Source organism: Vigna umbellata, chromosome 5, assembly GCF_029865625.1.
Source record: "Vigna umbellata cultivar VRB3 chromosome 5, Vumbellata_1.0, whole genome shotgun sequence".
Classification (NCBI taxonomy): domain Eukaryota; kingdom Viridiplantae; phylum Streptophyta; class Magnoliopsida; order Fabales; family Fabaceae; genus Vigna; species Vigna umbellata.
This window is the reverse complement of record NC_142169.1, coordinates 26,887,299-26,912,600: the sequence shown is the minus strand read 5'-3', so window position 1 is coordinate 26,912,600 and position 25,302 is coordinate 26,887,299. Positions and strand designations below refer to the sequence as shown.

Sequence of the window (25,302 nt, the reverse complement as noted above, 5' to 3'; positions counted from 1 at the left end):
CTCATGGGGGTCCCAACCATATCCGTTTGCGGGGGGAGGAGGATCGAAATCTGTCCACTCTCTGCTAGCGTCGATCTCTAATACGATATTTGACTCTTCAACTTCCTGGTCATTGGACCCAACATAACCTAAGATGGAGGACCCTATGGAGGCGAAGGGCTCTTGGCCACTAGCAGTGTACCCCTGATCTTCGACGGCGACTTCATCGGGCGAGAAGGGAGAAGAGGACATAATTACCTGAGATGAGTTATCTAGGAAGTTAAGGGGCAAGGAAGACAGAGAGACGAAGGGTTATCTGGGAAGTTAGGTGGTAGGGAAAACGGAGAAACAAACCATCAGGTTGGTTTTGATCAGCTTATATAGTGTGACAAGACGTTTCAGAGAGTTCATCCTGACCATCCGTAATGGCGAAATCAAACAGTCAGGGGCGCAAAGTGTTTCGTATTTCAAATGGCACGAATCCCACTATCACACGCGCCCTGCAATCAATGGCCACGACAACCACTTCTGATCCTTTGCGCGCCCTTTCCAAGATAATGTTTCAAACCTTTCACGCTTCCAGAACTCGCGCCCTTCCCCAGATAACGTTTCAAACCCTTCACGCTTCCAGAACCGTTCGGGCTTGGAGGGCTTGTGTACTATATAAGGTGGACGATCGGTACTGGGCGTTGAGGGCGATCCACCAGAGGTGACCAATGCAGCAGTGAATAACCGATCGGAAGACAGTTAATGACATTAATGTGTATTAAAGGTGAGTAACCCCTATATCGTGCGAAAGACATTTATAGCTAATTAATGGGTAATATCAGACACATTATGCCGGATATAAAGACATTAGCGAATGATTAGGCACAAGATTTATTGCATTAAAGGGCATTAAATGACGTCCAATGAGCCAAATGATTACAAAGCCTATAAATACGACACTAATAACCAGGTACATTTGATTTTTCTGATTTAATGGAAGACCTTGGAAGACACTCCATTAACTTGAGCGACAGAGTGTTTTTTTACAGGTCACTCCGCTGAAGCGATCGAAAAAGAGATCTGAATCATTTTACCCAGGAAGAAAGGAAGCCAGTGGAAGAAAGACCTCTGACCCGCTTTAAATATAAACAATTAATATAGTATAATAATTGAAATCGTTTATCTCATCGCTTTCGTAGTCACAAAATTCATGTTTTCAGTTCACACCACAGACGACAACACATAAGCATATACAGGACAAGTGGGCAGAGTGCCTCGCTTTTTCTTCAGTGCAAGTGCAAAACAGGTATTTAATTAAATAATTAATTACTAGTTAGAAACAGAAAAGGTTTATTTATTTAAAAGGAAAATAGTTTTGGTCCTTTTAAATTAAGTATTAGGCGCTTAATTATTTTCCTTGAGTAAGTTTATTTGGTGAAAGGTGTGAGGAAATATAATAGGAATTAGAATATTGTAAGAAATGTAAAATTAGCAAAGAGGAGTTTGCAAAAGAATTATAGCGCACCGAGTCAGCATCCAATAATCCCGTCCCAATTTGATGGTGTCGGTGATTCACCAAAATCCCTTTTCCGTTCTTTCTCTCTCTCTCAATTCCCAACCCATTATACTCATTCATTCATTCCTTCCCAATCTCTTTCTTTTCTTTCTCAAATTCCGTTTCTTTTCTCTGCACGCTCCGGTTAAAAGGCAAAACAAATTCCGATGGCTTCGCGGCGCCTCCGGGACCTCCAATCCCAAGCGGCGAACAAGATCTGCGTAGACTGTTCGCAGAAGAATCCGCAATGGGCTTCGGTGTCTTACGGAGTATTTATGTGCTTAGAGTGCTCCGGCAAGCACCGCGGCCTCGGGGTTCACATCTCCTTCGTGCGATCCGTTACCATGGATTCATGGTCCGAAATCCAGATCAAGAAGATGGAAGCTGGAGGCAACGACAAACTCAATGCCTTCCTCGCGCAATACGGCATCGCCAAGGAAACCGACATCGTCGCCAAGTACAATTCCAACGCCGCCTCCGTCTACCGCGACCGCATCCAGGCCATCGCCGATGGTCGCCCCTGGCGGGATCCCCCCGTCGTCAAGGAGAGCATCCGCTCCTCCGTCTCCAAGGGGAAGCCGCCCCTTGCCACCGGCAACAACGGCGGCTGGGATAATTGGGACACGGACGAGTTCGGATCGGCTCGGGGCGGCTCTGATCTGCGGCGGAACCAGTCCACTGGCGATGTCAGGGGGTTCGGCGGCGGCGGGAGCGTGGCGAGGTCGAAGTCGACGGAGGATATGTACACGCGCGCACAGCTGGAAGCCTCTGCTGCCAATAAGGAAGATTTCTTCGCGAGGAAGAGGGCGGAGAATGAGTCGCGACCGGAGGGGCTTCCGCCATCGCAGGGTGGCAAGTACGTCGGGTTCGGATCTAGTCCCGCCCCGAGCCAAAGGGCTAATCAGCAAAGCGATTATTTATCTGTCGTTTCTCAGGTTACCATTGTAACTGTTTATTTTATTTTTGAATGGGAAATTGTCTGTTAATATTAATATATATGGTTGAGACATGTTCTATTAAATTGATGTATTTTCTGTGTGTTTAGGGATTCGGTAAATTATCGTTGGTTGCTGCTTCTGCGGCTCAGTCTGCTGCCAATGTTGTTCAGGCCGGGACAAAAGAGATCTCTGCTAAGGTAGTTTTTGGTTTTTCTGCTTAAATTATCGTGTACAAAACGTAGATATGATTTCATGTATAAGATATAGGCAGTTTTGCTATCTTAGTTAGCCAGTTGAAAAACGATATAATGAAGAAATACGTGAGATTAAACGGTATTGAGAACAATATGCAACGAGGGGTTACTGATTTACGACATGCTGAGTTTAAACCATAGCGTAAGACAATTTTCGAATTCTTTCTAGCTAGTTTCATGCAAGTATATTTACAACTTAATAATTGGCTATTATTTAAATCCTACATCTTGTTTTTTATTGTAGGATAGGGGATGGGATCCTGTCATCTTGTTCAGGTTATAGAATCTTTGGAGTTTATAACAAAAATACTCAATCAGATAACAATACTCTTTAACTTTTCCGTGTATTTATTTTTGTGTCATTTTCTCAATGTAAGTAATACGGTATTAATTTCTATTAATTGTATATAAAGTATGGAAAAAATAATTCAAAAATTTGAAAAATTATTAGTTTGAAGCAGAAAGAAAAAATTAAAATGGCTATTATTTTGAAAGAGCGGAACAATATTTTGTCCATACTCATTTACAAGGTATTTTCAAATATGAAAATTAACATGTGCTGGTACCTCCATACCATGTGAAAGGACCTGCAACATGCTTCTGAAATTCGAAGACCTTTTTCTTTCTCTCCATATTTATTCTTAAGCTTGTTTCAGAAATATTACATTTTCTGAATTCAGTTGTTTTTGGGATAAAATATTTGCAATTTCATAAATAACCAAACTTTATTTTTTTTGAAAAAAAAAGTTGTTTTCATAAATTTAAAACATTATAGCTTATGATTAATTTTCAACGGTTACTTTTTCAATCTCAGCTTAATAATTCTCTTTTTCTTGTATGAAAGCTGATTTTTTCTTCTTTTTCTAAACGAGATTAATGATCTTAAAACTACTATTCAAAAGAATTTCTTAGATAAAGTTTAATTCTCACTATAATCAATTATAGCTATAATTAATTTTAATTACTAAAATGATTTAATTTTTGCGTTTATCCCAAACACACTCTTATTATATACGTGAATGGTTTCTAGGATAAAGGATACTGGATCCCGCCAATTGTAACTCAGAGTGTTATTATTATTGTGACCCTTCATACTTTATATTTTATGGGATACATTTAAGTAGCACCCAGCCGTGGCCCGGCTTCATACTGTTGAAAAATGAATACATTTTAGATTTAATTTCACCTCACTTTCTCTTCAAATCCCCTCATTTCCACTCCTTCAATACGAACACAGTTTATACTTATTGATAAAATCAATTACTCTATACATGCCTAATACGGCAATACTAATGGATGATTAAAATTTAAAAATGTGATGTAGCTTAAACCTAATTATTACCCTAAAAAACCTTTCCATTTCCATCTGTCAATCTTTTTTATTTCAAATTATAATTAAAATTGACAAAAGACATGTCATTACAAATTCATTACATTCTCTGCTCCCCCTCCCTCCCCACTTTTTGCATTGGAGCCACCAGCAAAAAATTATGAATGTAATTGATTGGTAACTGTTTTCATTCTTCTGGAAAAATTTTCTGTTGCCTGCTTTTGCAAATGGTTTTTGTAAGAATAATATTATAAATGAGCTTTGCTTGAGGTGACCTGGTGATCGTGTTTGTGAGTGAATGTTCGTAGTGATAACAAAAGGTGCCGAGGGAGTTAGAATCTTGAATGTACTGTGAGTAGAACATGTGCATTTTGGTTAAGTGCATGTAGAATATTGCGTTTCTGATTGGGTATCAGAATTGCCATATGCTAACTAGATTGGCATTGTCGAAGATGGTAGGTAAACAACTCTTTAGATTTCCAATGAGGTTTGAAGTTTGCTTAAATCTTATTTTCTGGGTTTTCATACTGCTATCATTTGTTTTGCATGGGGATTGAGTCACGAGGTTTGGACTTTTTGGCATGTGTCATTGGGCCAAGGAGTTGTGTATATTGTACATCTCATTCTATGGTTTGTTCTGTTCAAAGTAAGGTAGAAAAGGGCAGGAATATGATTACTTATCAAACTTCTCTCGGCAATTTTGTTATTTGCATTCCGTGGTTATTCAGTTCCCGAATTAACTGTATTTCTTGTTTCAGGTAAAAGAGGGTGGTTATGATTACAAGGTCAATGAAACTGTAAATGTTGTCTCTCAGAAGACATCAGAGATTGGACACAGGACATGGGGTATAATGAGAGGGGTCATGGCAATGGCTACGCAAAAGGTTGAGGAATACACTAGAGATAGCCCCAATTCGACATCTGAAAAACAAAATGAAACTGATAAAAACGGTTTCTATCAGGAGTATAATCGAGAGAACAAAGGCTGGAATTCTTCTTCCAGAGAAGGGCAACAGTCTACGGGTGGACAAAATAATTCTTATCATTCAAGCTCTTGGGATGATTGGGGCCACAAAGATTCTAGGAAGGAACATCCTGCTAAAGGATCGCCTCATCAGTCATCAGGTGGGCTATCTGATGCTTATAACTCTAGCTCTTGGGATGATTGGGACCATGAAGACGCAAGGAAGAAAGAAGCAGCTAAAGGATCAGCTTCCCATAGCAGTGATGGTTGGGCTGGTTGGGATAATGCCAAAGATGATGGATTTGATGATTTCTATGGGAATGCATCTAATAATAAAGCTGCTGGTCATAATGATAAGGCGGGTGTTGCCTGGACAGGAGGAGGTTTTCACTAAGGTTTGTATCAGACGGTTCAACTGAAGGGGGACAGGTAAGTAGATAAAAGAAAGAATCCACTGAAAATTTTCAATTTTGTTTGAATGATTGCGTTTGGAAACATTTTTATTAGCGCAGTACGGTTGTTTACTACAAAAGTAATCTTCACACAACCCAGAATCATCTTTCTGTGCCATTAGAACCATTATATCTCATGGCCCATGCATCAATGATTACCCTTTTTTTGACTTCCCAATTTGTGTTACTTGTTACTTGTTTGGGTGTTGGAAAATGAGGTTTTGTATGTAATGTGGTCAGCATCTTTATATTTGTTTTTTTTTTTCATTTCTTGTGTGTTATTACTTTTAATGTTTAAAATCTTTGTTGTAACTGATTTCAAGTGTACACGTACTACAATTCGACTTGTTATAGATTTATACTATATATATAATAACTATATATATTATATATATATATCTATATATATATATATATATATATATATATCTTGAACCAGGTTTGACCTTATCTCTATCATCAGGATCAAAGTTTTGTTGTAAATGACAACAATACAGTACCTATTGGATGATGGCATGCGAGCTGAGCAGGGATGCTGTTTAACCTATTGTTGTGACCCGATTTTTAACTATAAGTTCGTTGGTCACTATTGAATTCATGCCCCATTTGTGCTGGAAGAATGATATTTTTTGAGGTTAGCCTAGTGTCTTGCAAGTCTTTCCTTTTCATTTTTCTCCCACCCTCACTTGTGTAATTTTTATGCATTCTTTTGGGGACTTCTGTACGGTTGGAAACGTAGTTATATATGTACAAGTGTCTAAAGAAAGAAGGGCAAATTGCCCAAATTTATATTTACTTCTACCTGGAAGTGTGATGAAACATTATTGTGTCACGAGAATTTCATAATTCTTGAGTTTATAACAACTGAATTTGCCTTTTTTGTGGTTTTACTTGCGCTACATTGAAGACGTGGTTCTTGTTTGTTATTTCCACATAATTTGTCACGATCCCACGTGTTTATTGCATGGTTGATTCTGCACACATATTCAAAATATGTATTATGAAGATTTATTCATAAAAATAGTGAGATGTTACAATATATGTTAGGAAAACTTTCTTTTAACAATTTTTTTTTAAAACTTTTTGACAACTCATGTGGCAGTTTACGATTTTGTGATTGATCCGTTTTAAATATGTTGATCAATAAAACATGACATTGTTAAAAGAAATTGTTAAAATATCTAAAAGAAATTGTTAAAATATCGGAATCCTATTAGTTATCATGTTACAGTCTCTATTAGTTATCATGTTACAGTCTCTCGTCTCTGTAGGTTTCTTTTATTAATTTTAAACAGTAGAAAATAATTTTAGGTACTTCTTTTCTCCTAATTAAGTTTTTGGCGCGATGAAATCAGTTTTGTTTTATTAAGAATTTGTTACGGTAATAATGAAAATCCATATTTCGTCCAATAATCTATCATTTCACGTATCAGTTATATATTTATTATAATTTATTATTTATTGTTATTTATTACGAATTATTTTATTACTATTTATTATATTTTTTTACATAATTTTTTATTTATATTTAGTATGATTTACTACTATTTTATATTTATTATCATTTATGTTTATTAATGTAACACCTCAATTAAGTAGGTCATCTATTAGTTAACGTATTACAAATTTAGTATTTAGTATAATCAAACTTAGAAGTATATAATATTTATTTAAAGTCTTTTATAAGAAATCATAATTTAAAACTTTTTTATATATAAATTTTCATAAATAAGGAAGATCTATATAATAAAATTTATGTATCCAAGTTACAAATTCAACCTTGAGTGTTATTATTGGTTCTCACCTTTTTTACTTCTATTATTTTTTTCTCATGTATAATTTATGATCGTACTAAATCATATAATATTATCATCATCAACATAATTTAATAATTTACATCATATCAAATCATTGATACAAAAATATTTATAAATTCACCAATTCCTCTTTATCATATTTTATAAAGTTTGAATAAATTTTGTATTAACTAAGAAGAATAAATGAATTTTATTAATCAATGTTCACAAAAAATTATTCATATAAATCTAATCATTTGTTAAGATGTTGATATGAATTAGACTCAACTTTTGAAATACTTATGCATTGAGTTGAATACTTGTGTAAGTCTTGCACTTATCATGTAATCTTATAATGGATTATATGATAGTAATGTTTTAGCTAGATAAGCCAAATGTAGAAGCAATCAAGCCATGGTGTTCACGGTTTCAATGAAGTAATGATGTACGAAATTTGTGGTGGTGTTGAAGGTGGATTGTGTCATGATTTTGGTGGCTTGTATGGTGAAGGATGAAGTGTCTAAGGATTCTCTAAAAGAGGTTGGACCAACTCTTGGAGGAAGGTAACTAGAGGAGGTCACTTGGGTTGCTCTAGTGTAGGGTGACCTTAAAAGAGTAGTATGACACAAAAAAGACAGCATAACTTTACTCTAAATTAAAGGTGATTACATGATGGAGAACACATCTATTTATAGGCTAAGGTGTCTCAAAATGGGTATAAACTTTAACTTATAAGAGCCACCTTGGTTGGCTTGGAGAGCAATGAGAAATCCTCTTCAATAGGAGGGAGACAAGTGACAAAAATCCTCCCAAACGAGAGACTGACATGTAGTCACTATCTATGGAAAAACTCTTCATTCCTATATTGACACATGACCACTATCTAGGAGGAAAACTCTCCAATGGAAAGCTTCCACATGCCTTGGACAAAATCTCGCTCCCTTATCCTTCAAGCTTAGCTAAAATGTTGACTCCTTAGTTAACACACTCATTTTGGACGTTCAAGCATAGTCAACTTTGGGCCTTGGCCCTTTGTTGACTTGTTTGGTCAATAACTCTGGCTTCATTTAGTCTAGTAGATTGTGACAAAACAACCCTAAACCCTGACTCTATTTAAGCCTAACTTACCATGACAAAGTTAGCTCTTAAGGTCACAACACTATTTTATACCGATCTTAACTTGATTCAATTTTCACTCCTAAACTTTATTCTGTATATAAATATGTGAGTTTAATAAATTAGAATGACTTAATTCTTTGGAGTTAAACTCAGTGTAGACACATTTATTTAATATGTCGTTCTTCCTTAAAAATATTATATATACATCATTCATAATTATAACATTCAAGATATTGTCTTAATATATATTCAACATTCATAACTGATAATCATCCAACCATAAAGTTTTTCAATTCTTATTTTTCTTTTTTAACAACCTATAATCAAGCTTTGGTTTATATTCCCCACATTTAAATCCATGTCACACCTCTTACAACAATTGAATCTTTATTTATTATAATTTTTTTTATCGTTGTACAATAATTATTAAATTATTCTCATTATTTTGTTTGCCATAAATATTAATAAATATTGATAACAAGCACTATAAATAAATAATTAAAATCAGTATAGGAGATATAAAAATGATGTTAGAGACATGAATAAAATAAATAGGAAAATAAATATAATTAAATAAAATGGAGGTTAGGAAAACTTTATTGAATAAAATAAATATAAGTATAAATAAATGAAAATGAGATTGTGTACACGTTGTTGAATAAAATAAATTTGAATAATAGAGATAGATAAAAAATGAGACTAAGAACAACTTTTTAAATAAAATAGATATACATATAAATAAATTAAAATGAAGTTATGGATATTTCACTAAATAAAATATAAATATAATGAGAATGAGGTTATCGACACTTCCCAAATAAAATAAATTTGATTAATAATTAAATAAAAATGAGGTTAACACCTTACTTAATAAAATAAATATATATAATTAAATATGAGACTATGAACACTTTACTAATAAAATATAAAATAAATAAGGATAATAAAGATAAATAATAAAAAATGCGGTTAAGAACACCTCAATAAATAAAATAGATATAAATATAAATATAAATAAATAAAATATATATTGTTCTTGTACTACAGTATAATCATTTTTTACCGACGATTATTTACCAACGGATCACGATTCTTTGGTAAATGTGAATAACCGACAAATTTATCGATAGATACATGTTTTGTATTTATTGAGGAAACATTTCATTGATAAGTTATTCATGTTTTAACTTACCGATGGATAATCATTCGTCGATGTTCTTCAATGTTATATGTTATATGTTATATGTTATATGTTATATGTTATATGTTATATGTTATATGTTATATGTTATATGTTATATGTTATATGTTATATGTTATATGTTATATGTTATATGTTATATGTTATATGTTATATGTTATATGTTATATGTTATATGTTATATGTTATATGTTATATGTTATATGTTATATGTTATATGTTATATGTTATATGTTATATGTTATATGTTATATGTTATATGTTATATGTTATATGTTATATGTTATATGTTATATGTTATATGTTATATGTTATATGTTATATGTTATATGTTATATGTTATATGTTATATGTTATATGTTATATGTTATATGTTATATGTTATATGTTATATGTTATATGTTATATGTTATATGTTATATGTTATATGTTATATGTTATATATGTTATATATGTTATATATGTTATATATGTTATATATGTTATATGTTATATATGTTATATATGTTATATGTTATATATGTTATATATGTTATATGTTATATATGTTATATGTTATATGTTATATGTTATATGTTATATATGTTATATGTTATATGTTATATGTTATATATGTTATATGTTATATGTTATATATGTTATGTTATATGTTATATGTTATATATGTTATATGTTATATGTTATATATGTTATATGTTATATATGTTATATGTTATATGTTATATATGTTATATGTTATATATGTTATATGTTATATGTTATATATGTTATATGTTATATATGTTATATGTTATATATGTTATATGTTATATGTTATATATGTTATATGTTATATGTTATATGTTATATGTTATATATGTTATATGTTATATGTTATATGTTATATATGTTATATGTTATATATGTTATATGTTATATGTTATATATGTTATATGTTATATGTTATATATGTTATATGTTATATATGTTATATATGTTATATGTTATATATGTTATATGTTATATATGTTATATGTTATATGTTATATATGTTATATGTTATATATGTTATATATGTTATATATGTTATATGTTATATATGTTATATGTTATATGTTATATATGTTATATGTTATATGTTATATGTTATATATGTTATATGTTATATGTTATATATGTTATATATGTTATATATGTTATATATGTTATATGTTATATGTTATATGTTATATGTTATATGTTATATGTTATATGTTATATGTTATATATGTTATATGTTATATGTTATATATGTTATATATGTTATATGTTATATATGTTATATGTTATATGTTATATATGTTATATGTTATATGTTATATATGTTATATGTTATATGTTATATATGTTATATGTTATATGTTATATGTTATATATGTTATATGTTATATGTTATATATGTTATATATGTTATATGTTATATATGTTATATGTTATATATGTTATATGTTATATATGTTATATGTTATATATGTTATATGTTATATATGTTATATGTTATATATGTTATATGTTATATATGTTATATGTTATATATGTTATATGTTATATATGTTATATGTTATATATGTTATATGTTATATATGTTATATGTTATATATGTTATATGTTATATATGTTATATGTTATATATGTTATATGTTATATATGTTATATGTTATATATGTTATATGTTATATATGTTATATGTTATATATGTTATATGTTATATATGTTATATGTTATATATGTTATATGTTATATATGATATATGTTATATGTTATATGTTATATGTTATATGTTATATGTTATATGTTATATGTTATATGTTATATGTTATATGTTATATGTTATATGTTATATGTTATATGTTATATGTTATATGTTATATGTTATATGTTATATGTTATATGTTATATGTTATATGTTATATGTTATATGTTATATGTTATATGTTATATGTTATATGTTATATATTTTTTATGATTTACCATTTAGCATTTACTATTTATTATTTACTCTTTTTCTGTATTTACTATTTATTGTTTTCTGGTATTGTTTATTATAATTTACCATTATTTTTTATAATTTATAATTTACTCTATTATTTATTGTCTCTTATTTATCTTTTATTATTTAATATTTTTATTTAATTATTTTTGTTATTAAATGTTAAGTATAGATGTAGATACATTCAGTTACTATTTATATCAAATAGATTAAAATCTCTATAAACAGAAACTAAGGATTATTCCATATTTAACATAGAAAATAGTTATATATTTCAAGTGTTTTAAATTTACCATGACTCATGTTATTAGGGTTTTCATTTCTAAGATATACTAAAAAGGATCAGGTTATAAAAACTAATAAGATAAATGAATTATTTAGAATTTTTAATAGATATTTATTGTTGAATATTATTTTGTTAATTAAATATATGATAATGAGTCAAGAAATGTTTGAGATGGTTGAATTAATTATAGTGGTAATATGATGAATTAATATGTAATTGAATTTTTCACTAAAAGAATAAAACTATTGACCAGCAAAATTTATCGGTAATCATCTAAAATAAAAATTACACACTATCTAAAATTAATGGGTAAAATATTTATTAATAAATTTTATTAAAAAATAAAATCAATAGTTACTAACGAAAAAAAAAATAATAAAACTTTTATGTAAGATTTTGTTCTTTTCTCCCTTTTCTTTAATTTCTTTTCTTTTTCTTCTTCTTCACTCTCTTTCTCCTTTAAAAACAATGACTCAGGGTTGTCACTAACAACTCCTTCTCTTCGTGTTCTTCTATTGTTGTTACCATGACCTTCATTATTGTTTCATCGGTACACTGTTATTGTTTACTTCTTTTTCTTTTTTCTTGTCTTCCTCCTTTTTTTTATTTTTTTCTTTTCTTCTTTTTACTTTTCTACAATTAATTTTTAAATATATAGACAAATTTAGAAAAAATACAATACTAATGAATTTAAAAAAATATTATTAACAGATCTAGTGATAAAAGCGAAAATTTAATATTATTTTATAGACGAAATTTATTGATTGAAAATTATAATTTACCATTTTATCAAACAAATCTATTATCAATAAAAATTATTTTTTTATCTCATAGTTATGCTCATTTCATGGAAGGAAGAAAGATGTGATTAGCATGTTCAAAGAGAGTGAGAATTCTCAAAGTCATTGGAAAAGGAAGATATATGGGTCTCTCCAACTCATAACAGCTACAAGTTACAAAGTCAAATCGTCTTCAAGGCACATTATTGTTCACCATCACTTCTATGACCTCATCACAAAATAATATTCAAGCCTCATAAATTAAAATTACATTAATAAAACATTATAAAATAATAGCACATAATATATGAAAACCATAATATTTTGGGGATAGAACTAGATTAATATGGTTGCTTTTATATTGGTTATAATATAATGACTACATTTGTTTAGTTACATTTTTATAAATTTAAAATTTTCATAAATTATGATGGTAGTAATGTAAAATATCTTACTATGGAAAGGTTTGTTTAGTTACATTTTAACTTTCTGTGTTTTGATCTTTTAATTAAATTTAAAATTAGCAAGTTTGTTAAGAAGAGTACTTTAAATTTAATTTAATTTTATAAAATTATATTGAAAGATAAAGAACTGAGTGTTGTTAGAGTTTCTTAAGAAATGCAACACTGAATAAATGATTGCTTTTCATAGAGATAACATAAATGTTCTTACAAGTCTAGACATGTTGATTTTTATGTCTTATGTTTGATCTTATTGTTTTAAGTTCAAATTGATTTCGGGTGAAAATATTAAAGAGTGTTTGTTAAGACACTTAGACAATCAAGTTAATAGTTGTCATTAGATAAATACAATAAAAATTAAAATCTTTTATCTCTTAAACAATGCCTAATTATATTCTTAATTATCTTACTAGGAGCAACCTTTCTTTACATTTACTTTACATGAAGTCTCATTGATAATCAAAAATAATTTTCATAAGTCCTATATAGTATTGACCTACTTGATCAAGTGATTTATTTATTTAACTTCTTTTGAATTTATTAAATTAGTTTTATAATCACATACATTCATATAACATCAAAATTTAATGTGTTTACCGTCCGGTCCTTCCCATTCATAAACCGAACGTTCACCCAGGTCGACCACCAAGACGGAGCATCCAAGCTAACGTTGTCCGACCACACATGGACTGAGCGACCCTCCAAGGTCGACCATTCATGAACCGAACGTCCACCCAGGTCAGCCATCAAGACCGAGCGTCTAGTGTGACCGATCAGCAGAACCGAGTGGCCGCCCACCCAGGTTGACATCCCTGACCGACCATCCTTCTGACCGGCCATCCCGACCGACCCTCGCTCGGTCGACTACACGATGAAACGCTAATGACTCATTAAAGCCCTTAAACGAAGATTAAGGTACGATTGGGCCGTTATCAGGCCCACGAAAGGTAAAAGCCCATTACAATCAGTAAAAATAAAGGTTCCAGATATGATTTCTGGACAGATTGCTTACGATGCAATATATACATGCATTACAGACCACTCGGTCATGTTACTGACTTAAGTGTCGGAATGCCTTTGACAGGTACCCGACCGCCCGGCTTGGAGAACGGGGTGAAATGAACGCCACAACCAGGACTTGAAGACGAGAGAGCCCGTCCGACCCCTCCTAGCGCATCCAAACTTCAGCAAAAAGGTAACCGTCCGGTTTTCGCCAGCTTCAAATGACCCCTAGAGACGAAGTCGCTCGGTCTGCTTCGACTCGTGAAATTCAGCAACGTCCGCCTGATCTTCGGCAAACTCACGTGTTTTAGCAGGGTCATCCAGATCCGACCGAAACAATGTGATTTAAATAATAATTGATTTATGAAGTATTAATTATTGTGTAATATCGATACGACGAACATAATATTTTTTACAATATAAAAAAATGAATACAATTTAAAATTTGACATATTATATATATATATATATATATATATATATATATATATATATATATATATATATATATATATATATATATATATATATATAAAATCTAACCAGACTTCAACCATTCAAACACATCTTTAATCGATCACAATGTATGCATGAAAATCAAAATTTAGTGACCACATCACTTTCATATCTAAATCATTTATCAAAATCATAAATAGCATTCAAACATATCTTTTACTTTACTTTTTCTCTTAAATTCACTCTCCAAAATTTATCTTAAAAAACAAACAAGTCAAAACGACTAAGAGAGAATGTTTAAGTATTGTTTCAAATTTGTATATTTTCGTACAAATAATGAAACTATATATTACACTGCATTGTCATTGCCAATTGAAATTCCCACTCCATGAGAAGAATAAGCAGTATTGACAGTGCCATACTCATCATGGACCTTGCATACAGGAGCATCATCTACCAATGTCACATCGTGTTGTTGAATAACCAATACAGATGACAAAACCTCATGTTCTGATGAAGATAAAACATCTCCAATAGGACCTAACTCAGCATGTTCTGGTTTTCTTTCTGCTAAACCAGCCACCATATTCGATGGGAATCGACCTTTTCCAACAATTATCAGATCATAATCCCCACTTTTTCCTATTATCAATACGTCTTCCACAACGTCCTCACTAAACTTCTCAACGTATTCCACCATGTCATTCAACTTGCTTTGAAACTGCTTAATTGCCTCCTCATCCAACTCCTGTAATGTTAAGTACATAAGCAATAAAGAAGATAAATGTTAATTATGAAGGATATTAAGAATGTTATTCTAAAATATTTGGTAATCTAAATGTATAGCATGAGCCTGTTACCTTTTCTTGCTGGCGATTTATTTTGGCAGTGGAGAAGCTGTAACTATCGTCTTTGTTTTTGTCAGGTGAGAAGTTTAACACAATGTTATTATCATCCAACACACCCTTTTCCATAAACCTTACAACACGTATTTTAACTGTTGGGTGTTCAAGCATCTTCTTACCCAACTCTAGAGCCTCACGATCATCGGGGCCACCGAAGAAGATGATGCACACTCGTTGATAAACAATGGAATCTGGGATTGGAGTTTCAGGCAAATTTCCATATCCACGATCCACAAGCACGACCACTGAACAAGGTGCATTCTTAAGTACCTTTTGGTTGACCACTCTCCATTCGTGGCCTGCATTTTCTTCCACTTGATATTTCTCGTTGTCCCCATTCACTTCTGTTCTCCACTGTTTGTGGAAGGGCAAAATAATCATGGTGACCATTTTCTCCTCCGCCACGTGGCATATGTCCTCGTGCATGGTGGAGAGAGAAGAAATAGTAGTTGTGGACCGAACCGTGACTCGACCTAGTTGAGTGTAGGCTTGAAAGGCTCCTGCAATTCGGTCATGCCACTGGTCACGATGAGAGCGGTTGAAGAAGGGGAAACCATTTCTACGAGCACGATGAACCATGATGATAGAGGATGAGCGTTCTGTGAGCTCAACAAGGTGCATCATGAACAACTTTATCAAGGACTTTTTTGTGCTTCGAGTTGATTCAATCAAATTGATGACAGAAGGGATATTGCTTGGCCCATGGAGACAGGCCAAGACTCTGAGCTTCTCAACCATTTCCTTCCCAGACCCCAAAGAATCGTCACCGAGCTTTCGCCGGGCTTTCACTGAGTTTCCTCGAGCTGGTTTGTAGATTGCCATTACTATCGGTGTTGTGATGAAGGTGGTGAACAGAGCCATAAGAACTAAGATTGCAAACATTTCATCATTTAAAACCTGAAATCTCAAAATGAAATCACGTCCTTGTCATTAAAGTGGATAATGAAGTACAACTCAAAACTATTATACAATTTATTAAATTATAATAACAAGGTATCATCTTAATTTATTAATATATCATTTTGAAAGCTAGGAGTGGCAATGCTATATTTGTTTTGAGTTGTCGTTGTACCCAAGGAACCATATAAGGTCAATGCTAATAGAGGTATAGATACCATATTCTTTTGGGCACGCGGGGAATCAATATAAAGTCTTTCTTCACCAGATCATCGTATAGGGAATCAACGAAAAAAAGTTTAAAAGTAAATGACTTGCAAATTTGGACCAGTCACAGTTTTGATCAAACTTCCCATCTTATACGACTTGGACTTGTCTAATCAACCATAACTCTACAACAAAACTGTGACGACAGCAATAGAATACATTTCGGGATTGAAGTTAACCATGTTTTGAAATATTTTACAAGTTCGTATCATTTTCCTCACCTATTAACCCATACGTGAAAAAGTCAAACAACTTGCTTGTACACAAGGGGTGGCTATTCAAGTGAAAGAATTTGGTATACCTACAAGGTATTCGTACTTCTATTTCATGCGTATATAATCATCTTTCTATTAGACTAAAATAATGTTTAGTCATGATTCAATCTATAAACCAAAGATTCACTCATCATCGTTCTCATTAAAAGAGACATGTGACAAAACAAATAACAATAAAAGACACACATTTATATTTATTTAACACATTTTATAAAAATAAAATAATTATTAAAGTTCAATTTTTATATTTTTAAGAGAATAAAAATAAAACAAAAAAATGTAAAAAATTTGTGTATTAATTAAAAAAAAAAACTAAACATTCTTGTTCACAATGTTATTGCATGGTTTTGTAGGGGCAATGGTATTTTATTCGGCCACGTACGTGGTATTTAGTCAACAGCCTCCCACGAAATGGACGAAGTACTCATGTTTGAAAATTTTATATATATTATATGTCAATTGGTATAACTTTTAAGGGATATATAATTTATGAGAGATGATGATATATTAATAAATTTTTTTAACAATTTCTTATAATAAAAAATGTGTCACTGTTTGATTGGTTGTAAAAAAATTGTAAAATAAGTTATTAAGAAAGTAAAAGATCTCTCCTAACGTGACAAATTTAAAATTCTGATCGAAAGACGAGTTGATATTTAATACGAAAACATGTGTATGGAGAAAGATTAGTGTATGTGAACATGAGTATATGTAAAAGAAAGTTACCTTTTTTTCCTTTCCAATGTTGAGTACGATAAGCTCAACAAGACCTTTGGTGTTCATGAGGACGCCAAGTGTGAGCGATTCTCTGGCGGGGATCATGCAGAACATGGCTACCACGAAGGTCCCAAGAATCTTCCCAGCACAAGCCGTGGCTATGACCAGAACCAGAAGACCCCACGCTGAAGCGCCACGTATGGTAGTTACATCGGTTTTCAAACCGCTAGAAGCAAAGTAGAGTGGGAGCAACAAACCTAAAACAAAATCCTCGATTCTCTCTGTTAGCTTCTTCGCGAAGTTTCCCTCCTTCGGAATCGTTAGCCCGAACACGAAGGCCCCGAATATGGAGTGAATCCCGATCAGGTCCGTCATAAACCCCGACACCAACACCCCCGCTAGCGTCAAACAAACATAAAACTCGTCAGCGGCGTCGTTTTCGCCCCTTCTAGCCACAACCTCCATCACCGGTCGGACAGCCACCATCATCAAAACCACGAACGCCAGCCCCGAGAGAAGAACCCACACCGATACCAGAGGACTCTTATGGGACCCACTGCCGTTCCCCGCCAAAGCCACTGCCAACGCGAGCAGAATCCACGCGACCACATCATTGAACGCCGCCGCCGCCATCGCGGTCTCCCCCACTCGCGTGGTGAGGAGCTTGAGCTCTGCCAGGATGCGGGCCAGCACCGGGAATGCGGTGATGGAAAGCGCCACGCCCATGAAGACGATGAACTGCGCGAAGCCGGGTTCGTCTGCGCCTTCAACTGTTTTGCGGAGGATGATGGCGACGCCGATTCCGCAGACGAAAGGAAGAGAGATCCCCACGGCGGCGATGCTGAAGGCACTTTTGCCGCTCCGACGAATGGAATGGAGATCGAGCTCCAAACCTACGAGGAATAGGAAAAAAAGAAGACCTATGCTTGCGACAGATTCCAGCGTTGGCGTGCCCCATGAAGGGAATATACGATGCAAATAACTTTTGCTTCTTCCCAGTACCGATGGGCCCAGCAAAACTCCACCCTTCAAAGATTAAGAAATAATATTAAAAGTAATCATATGGACAAAACAAAAGCTTAAATAATTACAAACTCTTTGAACTGTTGTGGAAGTCTTTCAACTATTGTGCATCAGCGTAGAGTTGTTTGATATTAATAATATAAATTGGAATGAGTGGGATATACCAGAATCTCAGCAATGACTTTGGGTTGTCGGAGAGGTTTGAGAAGTAAAGCGAGGGAGCGAGTGACGATGAGGACTAAGGTGATTTGAACTATTAGGAGTGGGAAGGCATAATCCAAAGGATTATCACCTTGCCACACTCCATTAGAAGATGTCTTGATGGATGTTATGTTCAACGGCATGGTTGATTGCCGTCACAGTTTCTACGTATACACTATCGTTGAAAGCTAGTTATATATTCAGAGCCTTTGTGCTACTGCCATGAGAACACTTTCACATTTGTGTGTATTTATAGATGAGGAATAGGGTGACAGGTTCTCTTCCGTTTGGATTAAAGTTCTGATGCCGTAGGTAGTTACGTTACTCCCTCTCTCTCTCTCTCAATCTGTTCAGATTCTTCCCTCCGCTATTATTCTGCCTGGGGTCATTGAAAAGTCAACGTGTTTGATTTTCATTTTGAATTTTAAATTAAACTGATACTATTGCAAATAAATATTTTAATTAATAATAACTAGAACTTTTGTGTCGCGCATATTCATGTTAAAGACAAATGTATTATTTTCTTTATAGGAACAATTGAAATTGGGTTGTAATTTACATGTATCAGAATTGGATAAGGTTGACTTTTTTTTTCTGTCATCAAATATAATATTTAATATCGTGAGTTTTGTTAAACGGCTTTTTATGGTCAGATCTTATCTATTTCGAGTTGGTTTAGTTTTGGAAAATGATATTTTAACACACATAATTTTTTACTTTTTTTTCTTTCTTGAAAAATTACAAAGATTCACCAAAAAGTTATTTTACCTTTGTTGGGTGTGTCAAATGAATATTAATGTATCATGCTATCCTTACTTTTAGTTTAGAGCACTCTCAGATTGTTGGTGTAATGACATTGTTGGTGTAATGACGGATCGGGTTATTTTGCTTTGTCGTAGATGACTACTGGATTAGTCTGGTCTAGATGACTATCAGGCTATCAATGCTATGAATGTCGGTATGCTCTGGTGTGGTATGGACAGGTCAGTCTAGTAGAGATGGTTATTGAGTTGGTTGATCACGTTGAATTAAAAATCTTTAAAGACAAATGCAAAAACATTCCTCATCACATTTGAGATGCACAAATATTGTGAATAAAATGATAGATATATACACCTACATGCATATATACATACGATGATCAATGAAAAAAAAACAATGAAAATTGGACAAAAACATATAAAAAAACATTTGCATCTTGACATAGAAAGAGAAAGAGCTTCAGAATAAGTAAACCCTAAGCAAACCTATGTGCGAAAAATATAAGTTGAATTTTTGGTGCATCGAGCTTACGTTGTATGTACATAAAACTTGTGTTTATGTTTGTCATGTCGAGTTTGTCTCCTACCGAAGTCTGTTGAAGTTCTCCCTTTTGAAACTTGTCTCACTACAAAAAAATCAAATTTACCGACAACCATTATCAGTTAGAAATTGTAAAATATGTCGTTGTTTTTTTTATGGATTACCAATACACAAAATTTTATAGGTGTGTTGGTTGTAAGACTTACTCACAAATTTTATCCATTGATAATTATCGACAATTATATATATTAGTAATTATCAATAATGAATTTATCAATAATTAACAAATCATTCTATAATTCTTTACAAATATATATATATATATATATATATATATATATATATATATATATTAATTTGTTTGCTTATGTACATATTATTTGGTTACTTATATTTAAATTTTGGATTTGTGATATCTCATTAAAAAAGTAATTTTTATTTGATCTGTGTTATTATACTTCAAAGCTTTTTCTTGAACCCATTCTTATTTTCATGGCAGATTAAGATTTGTAAGAAAATTAAAACACATAAACATAAAATTCATTCATTCATACTAAATTACAAAACAAATTTCAACGAAGTTTTCATCACCATTCTTTAATTCCATCCGACATCTTCGCCTCATGTTGTAAATTAACAACATTCGCACAAACCATTTCCACGTTGCAATTTGAAAACCTAGAAAAATTAAAAAATAATACAAAGAATCATTTCTAACATCATTTACCTGCATAAACCATCACAAATCCATGTTCTTGACCAAAACTCAAATATTCAATCATCTCCATTTTTTTATCAACACCACTGTACAACATAATTGGTCTATCATTTGAAATTGGGTTTCATATAATTTAAATTTATTTTTTTCAATAAAATTTAAATGAATTAATTAATTAATTAACACAAAAATTAAAAGAGTAATAAAATATAATAATTAATGATGAGAAAATATTATACTATAAAAAACGAAAATTGAGATAAATGTTTCCTTACAATTATAATCAGTTATTTTAATAAAGTTTAAATAAATTAATTAACAAAAAAATTAAAAGAATAATAAAATATCACTAATTAATGATGAAAAAATCTTATACTATAATAGAAATAAAATTTAAGATAAATTTTTTCCTATAAGTAAATTTATTTTTATTAATAAAATTTAAATAAATTAATTAATGAATTAACTCAAAAATTAAAAGTAAGAAAAAATTAATAATTAATTGTAAGAAAAATCTTATACTATAACAGAAAATAAATTTGGGATAAAAGTTTCCATTCAGTTAAAATTAGTTTTATTAATAAATTTTAAATAAATTAATTAATTAACTAACCCAAAATTTAAAAGAGTAAGAAAATATCAATAATTAATTGATAAAAAAATATTATACTATAAGTTGAAATAAATGTTTCTTTACTGTTAAAATTTGTTTTATCAATTACATTTAAATGAAATAAATAATTAATTAATTGTGAAAAAAATATTATATTATAATTTGGGATAAATGTTTACTTACAGTTAAAATTAATTTTATCAATAAAATTTAATTCAATTAGAAAAGTAGTAAAATATTACAAATTAAATTTAAAAAATTATTATACTATCTAAATATTTTTCTATAATTAAAATTATTTTCATCAATAAAATTTAAATAAATAACCCAAAACTTATAAACTTATAATTAATTATGAATTGAATATTATACTATAAAAGAAATAAATTTTGGAATAAATGTTTTTCTATAATTAAAATTGTTTTTATTATTAAAATTTAATAATTGAATTAATTAATTAATTAATACAAAAAATAAAAGAGTAATAAAATTCCAATAATTAATGGTAAAAAATTTATATTATAATTAAAAATACTAACAACACTTTTGGTAATAAATTATTTTTTATTTTTATAGACATATTTTATAGTAAACTTTTTTTAGTTAAATAAAATGTATATTATCAACAAATTTTGTTGTGAGTCTAATCTATTGGTAATTAAAATTTTAAAATGCAACAATTTATTTCCATTGATAAAGTTTTGTCAATAATTCTAAGAAATTTTGTATTGTTTTCATATTTTTACGAAACTTTTCTCCTCCCAAGTTTGTTGCTTGTCTTTTATTGTCGACATTTCTTATTCGAATTCGTTTATATTTCTAACATTTGGATCAAAGTGAAGAACTTGACCAAGTCGCAAGCTGGCAGGATGACGAAATCTTGATCACAAAACTAAAAATCCTCATTTATACTTTTGTTAGTTAGTTGCCCGAGTTTATGGTCTGCCATTCAGCTTAGGAGGTGACTGTCTGGGTTGATGGCTAACCATCCAGGTTGTAATTGTTGTTGACTTTGTGGTTGTTGGACGATTATACAATACAATTGCTTTTGTTTTCAATTTGAATTTAGTTTATGAATTCATAAATGATTTTTGTATTGTGCTCAACAATTTACCAAAAAGAATTACAACAATGGACATGCAAACGATGTTTTTGAACCTCTATATATCATTAAAAATTGTTAACTAAAGCTGCAAAATAATGCACACAAAACATAACGCAATCTCGATCAAAGTCATTTCTTCATAAAGGAATTTTTTTCTATAAGTACTTTATGAAAGGTCAGAAGGAGATCTTATATATACATTGAAAAAAGTGTACATGTTCAAGGTTAAGAGACAAAACTTGGGAATAAGTAAATAGTAAACAAACATGTGTTATAAAGAATAAAGTACAAAATCTAGTGGGTTGAGCTTATGTTATATATAAGTCGAGCTTGTCTCAATGTTTGTCCTTTGGAGCTTGTATTTCACTGAGATTGTTAAGGTTGTCTCATTTCAAGCTTATGTCAACATTTTTCCTGTCGAGCTTACTACTTGTTTCTTATCGAGCTTGCATGTATGTCAAGCTTGTCTCTTGCCGATCTTGTTGCTTGTTCAATCAAAACTATTTTATGTGTCCACAATTTTTCCTCATGAGCTTGTCTCCACTATAGAGCTTGTTGTTTGTCTCCTACCCAGCTTGTGTCTACGTTTCTCCTACCGAGCTCGTTCACACTTCTAGCGTTTAGGTTAAATTGAAGAACTTGACCAGGCCACGAAGTGCCAGGCTCTGGGGATGAAAAAGTCTTGATCAGAAAGAAAAGAGGTATCGTTTACACTTCTTTTAGTTGACCATCCGAGTTGATGATCTATCGTCCAATCTTTTAGGTGATCGTCCGAGTTTATGGCCAGTTCTCTAGTATGTTAGTTGGTCGTCGAGGTTGTTAGTGATTGTCTGGGTTGGTGGGTTTCCGTCTGGTCAGTTGGTTGATTGTCCAGGTTGTAAATGTCAATGGCTTTTTGTAGTTGACCAGACATTTATACGACATAATTGCTTTGATTTTCAATTTGAATTTGGTTTATGAATTCATAAAAGATTTATATATTATGGTCAACAACTTTCCAAAAAAATACAAAGGCAAACATGCAAACGATGCACATAAACCCTTCTGAACCTCTTCATATCATTTAAAATGGTTAACTACAACGACAAAACAATGCACTCAAAACAAAATGTTGTCTTGATTAAAGTACTTTCTTCAAAAAAGAAATTTTTTGAAAAGTACTTTATGAAATGTCAGATGCAGATCTCATATAAGAAAAACATCCACATGTGCAAAAGAAAAAGAGTATAACTTCTAGTAAGTCGAGCTTATCTCCATATATAGGTCAAGCTTGTCTCCATGTTTATCCTATCGAGCTTGTCTTCAAGCGAGCTTGCTGAGGTTGTCTCTTGTTGAGCTTGCTAAGGTTGTCTCATGTTAAGCTTGTTGAGGTTGTCTCATGTTGAGCTTGTGTCAATGTTTCTCTACCGAGCTTGCTACTTGTCTCTTGCCGAGCTTACTGCTTGTCCAATCAAAAGTATTCCACATATCCACAAGTTTGCTTCACGAGGTTGTCTCCTTTTGAGCTTGTCTTCATGTTTCCCCTGCTGAACTTGTTGCTTGTCTCATATTCATCTTGTGTCTATGTTTCTTGGTTGAGCTTGTTTACGCTTCTAATGTTTGAGGCAAAGTGAAGAACTTGGTTGGGTCATGAGCTGTTGGGTTGACGGGATAGCGAAATCTCAATCATAAAACAAAATAACCTTGTTTACACTTTTATTGGCCACGTGTCCACGTTATATGAAGCCACGTTGTTGAAAATAAAAGAGCCACATTTTTCAAAATGAAAGTGCCACGTTTTTTTCACTTATAGTTAAAGTTCTGCACAAAAGTGTTAGCTTTTTTGGTTGACCTTAAGAAAATGCTTTTTTTATTGTTAACACAATATCATTTAAGCAAACCTTATTTTGACGTTTAACATAACTATCTAACAAAATAGTGTTGTCAAATAAGTCATTTAGGATAAACACGCTAAACATTATATGTGTAAACGATATCCTAAATTCTAAACGTTACTCCAATCAGACATTGCCTAAATGCTACTACATGTATCATGCCTAAACGATTAAGAACGTTTAACGCTTTTAATGCATGTATGATATTGTACTCTATTGTCTATTGTGTTGTGCTCTCTTTTTATGTGTAGATTATTAAAGTACATAACTTTCAAAAGTTTTGCATTGAATCAAAAGAACGTAAAGAGATAGGAAGATATTCTGGAAATGTTTCCTTAATGTTTTATGTCTAACGCATCCATACAAGCAACACAATTGCCTCTACAAGTAGCAACATAACATCTGATCTCGTACTTAGAGGCTACACATCCTATGTGAAAGTCAATGCTTTGAGTAAAAGATCTTTTCTAAAAAAATCTATATAAAGATGATTGCATAAAGAGAAGAAAACAAGAACAATATTTGTTATTACTCTTATGCTATCAACATTATCTCACGCTTACATGTTTTCAAATATTCATTATATTGAAAATTTATCCTCTCTACTAGAGTCATCATATGAACTTGTTTTTCAAAAACACTTTGTTGTTTTGTATGTTTGGAAATGAATTAAAATGTTTGTTAGTTTAACTCAGTGGAGTTAAACGATCTAATCAGTTGGACTGGTGTAAAACCATGAATAGTGAAACTCGTCTTACAAGTTAGATTAGTTTTGTAAAATCATGAGTGGTCAAACTCGTTTGTAATCTTTTAAAAATTAGTGAAACCTTTTAAAAG

General features: G+C 31.4%; 2 protein-coding genes across 3 annotated transcripts; one reads left to right on the top strand and one right to left on the bottom strand.

Moving 5' to 3' along the window:
• Positions 1 to 1,452: 1,452 nt before the first annotated feature.
• On the top strand, positions 1,453 to 6,348 carry AGD6 (ARF-GAP domain 6). 2 transcript variants are annotated; one of them, XM_047298244.2, is made up of 4 exons: positions 1,453 to 2,457; positions 2,568 to 2,657; positions 4,803 to 5,403; positions 5,924 to 6,348. In XM_047298244.2, the coding sequence occupies exons 1-3, from the start codon at positions 1,690 to 1,692 to the stop codon at positions 5,400 to 5,402; spliced, it is 1,458 nt and encodes a 485-aa protein (XP_047154200.1). In that variant the 5' UTR covers positions 1,453 to 1,689; the 3' UTR covers position 5,403; positions 5,924 to 6,348. The 2 variants fall into 2 exon arrangements, with proteins under 2 accessions (XP_047154200.1, XP_047154199.1); XM_047298243.2 differs by having other exon boundaries at positions 1,455 to 2,457; positions 4,803 to 5,437.
• Positions 6,349 to 14,771: 8,423 nt separating this feature from the next.
• CHX20 (cation/H+ exchanger 20) lies at positions 14,772 to 19,148 on the bottom strand. Its single transcript, XM_047298242.2, has 4 exons — positions 18,817 to 19,148; positions 17,639 to 18,655; positions 15,429 to 16,370; positions 14,772 to 15,316 (listed from the first exon to the last, which is right to left on the bottom strand). The coding sequence occupies exons 1-4, from the start codon at positions 18,994 to 18,996 to the stop codon at positions 14,918 to 14,920; spliced, it is 2,538 nt and encodes an 845-aa protein (XP_047154198.2). The 5' UTR covers positions 18,997 to 19,148; the 3' UTR covers positions 14,772 to 14,917.
• Positions 19,149 to 25,302: the final 6,154 nt, after the last annotated feature.

Excerpts from the sequence above, each read along its gene's own strand:
- CHX20 (XM_047298242.2), bottom strand. The coding sequence starts at position 18,996 with ATGCCGTTGAACATAACATCCATCAAGACATCTTCTAATGGAGTGTGG. Across the intron at positions 18,656-18,816 it reads AAGTCATTGCTGAGATTCTG|GGTGGAGTTTTGCTGGGCCC; the intron begins GTATATCCCACT and ends TAATCTTTGAAG. Across the intron at positions 16,371-17,638 it reads ACATTGGAAAGGAAAAAAAG|GTTTTAAATGATGAAATGTT; the intron begins GTAACTTTCTTT and ends TTGAGATTTCAG.
- AGD6 (XM_047298244.2), top strand. The coding sequence starts at position 1,690 with ATGGCTTCGCGGCGCCTCCGGGACCTCCAATCCCAAGCGGCGAACAAG. Across the intron at positions 2,458-2,567 it reads ATTTATCTGTCGTTTCTCAG|GGATTCGGTAAATTATCGTT; the intron begins GTTACCATTGTA and ends CTGTGTGTTTAG. Across the intron at positions 2,658-4,802 it reads CAAAAGAGATCTCTGCTAAG|GTAAAAGAGGGTGGTTATGA; the intron begins GTAGTTTTTGGT and ends TTCTTGTTTCAG.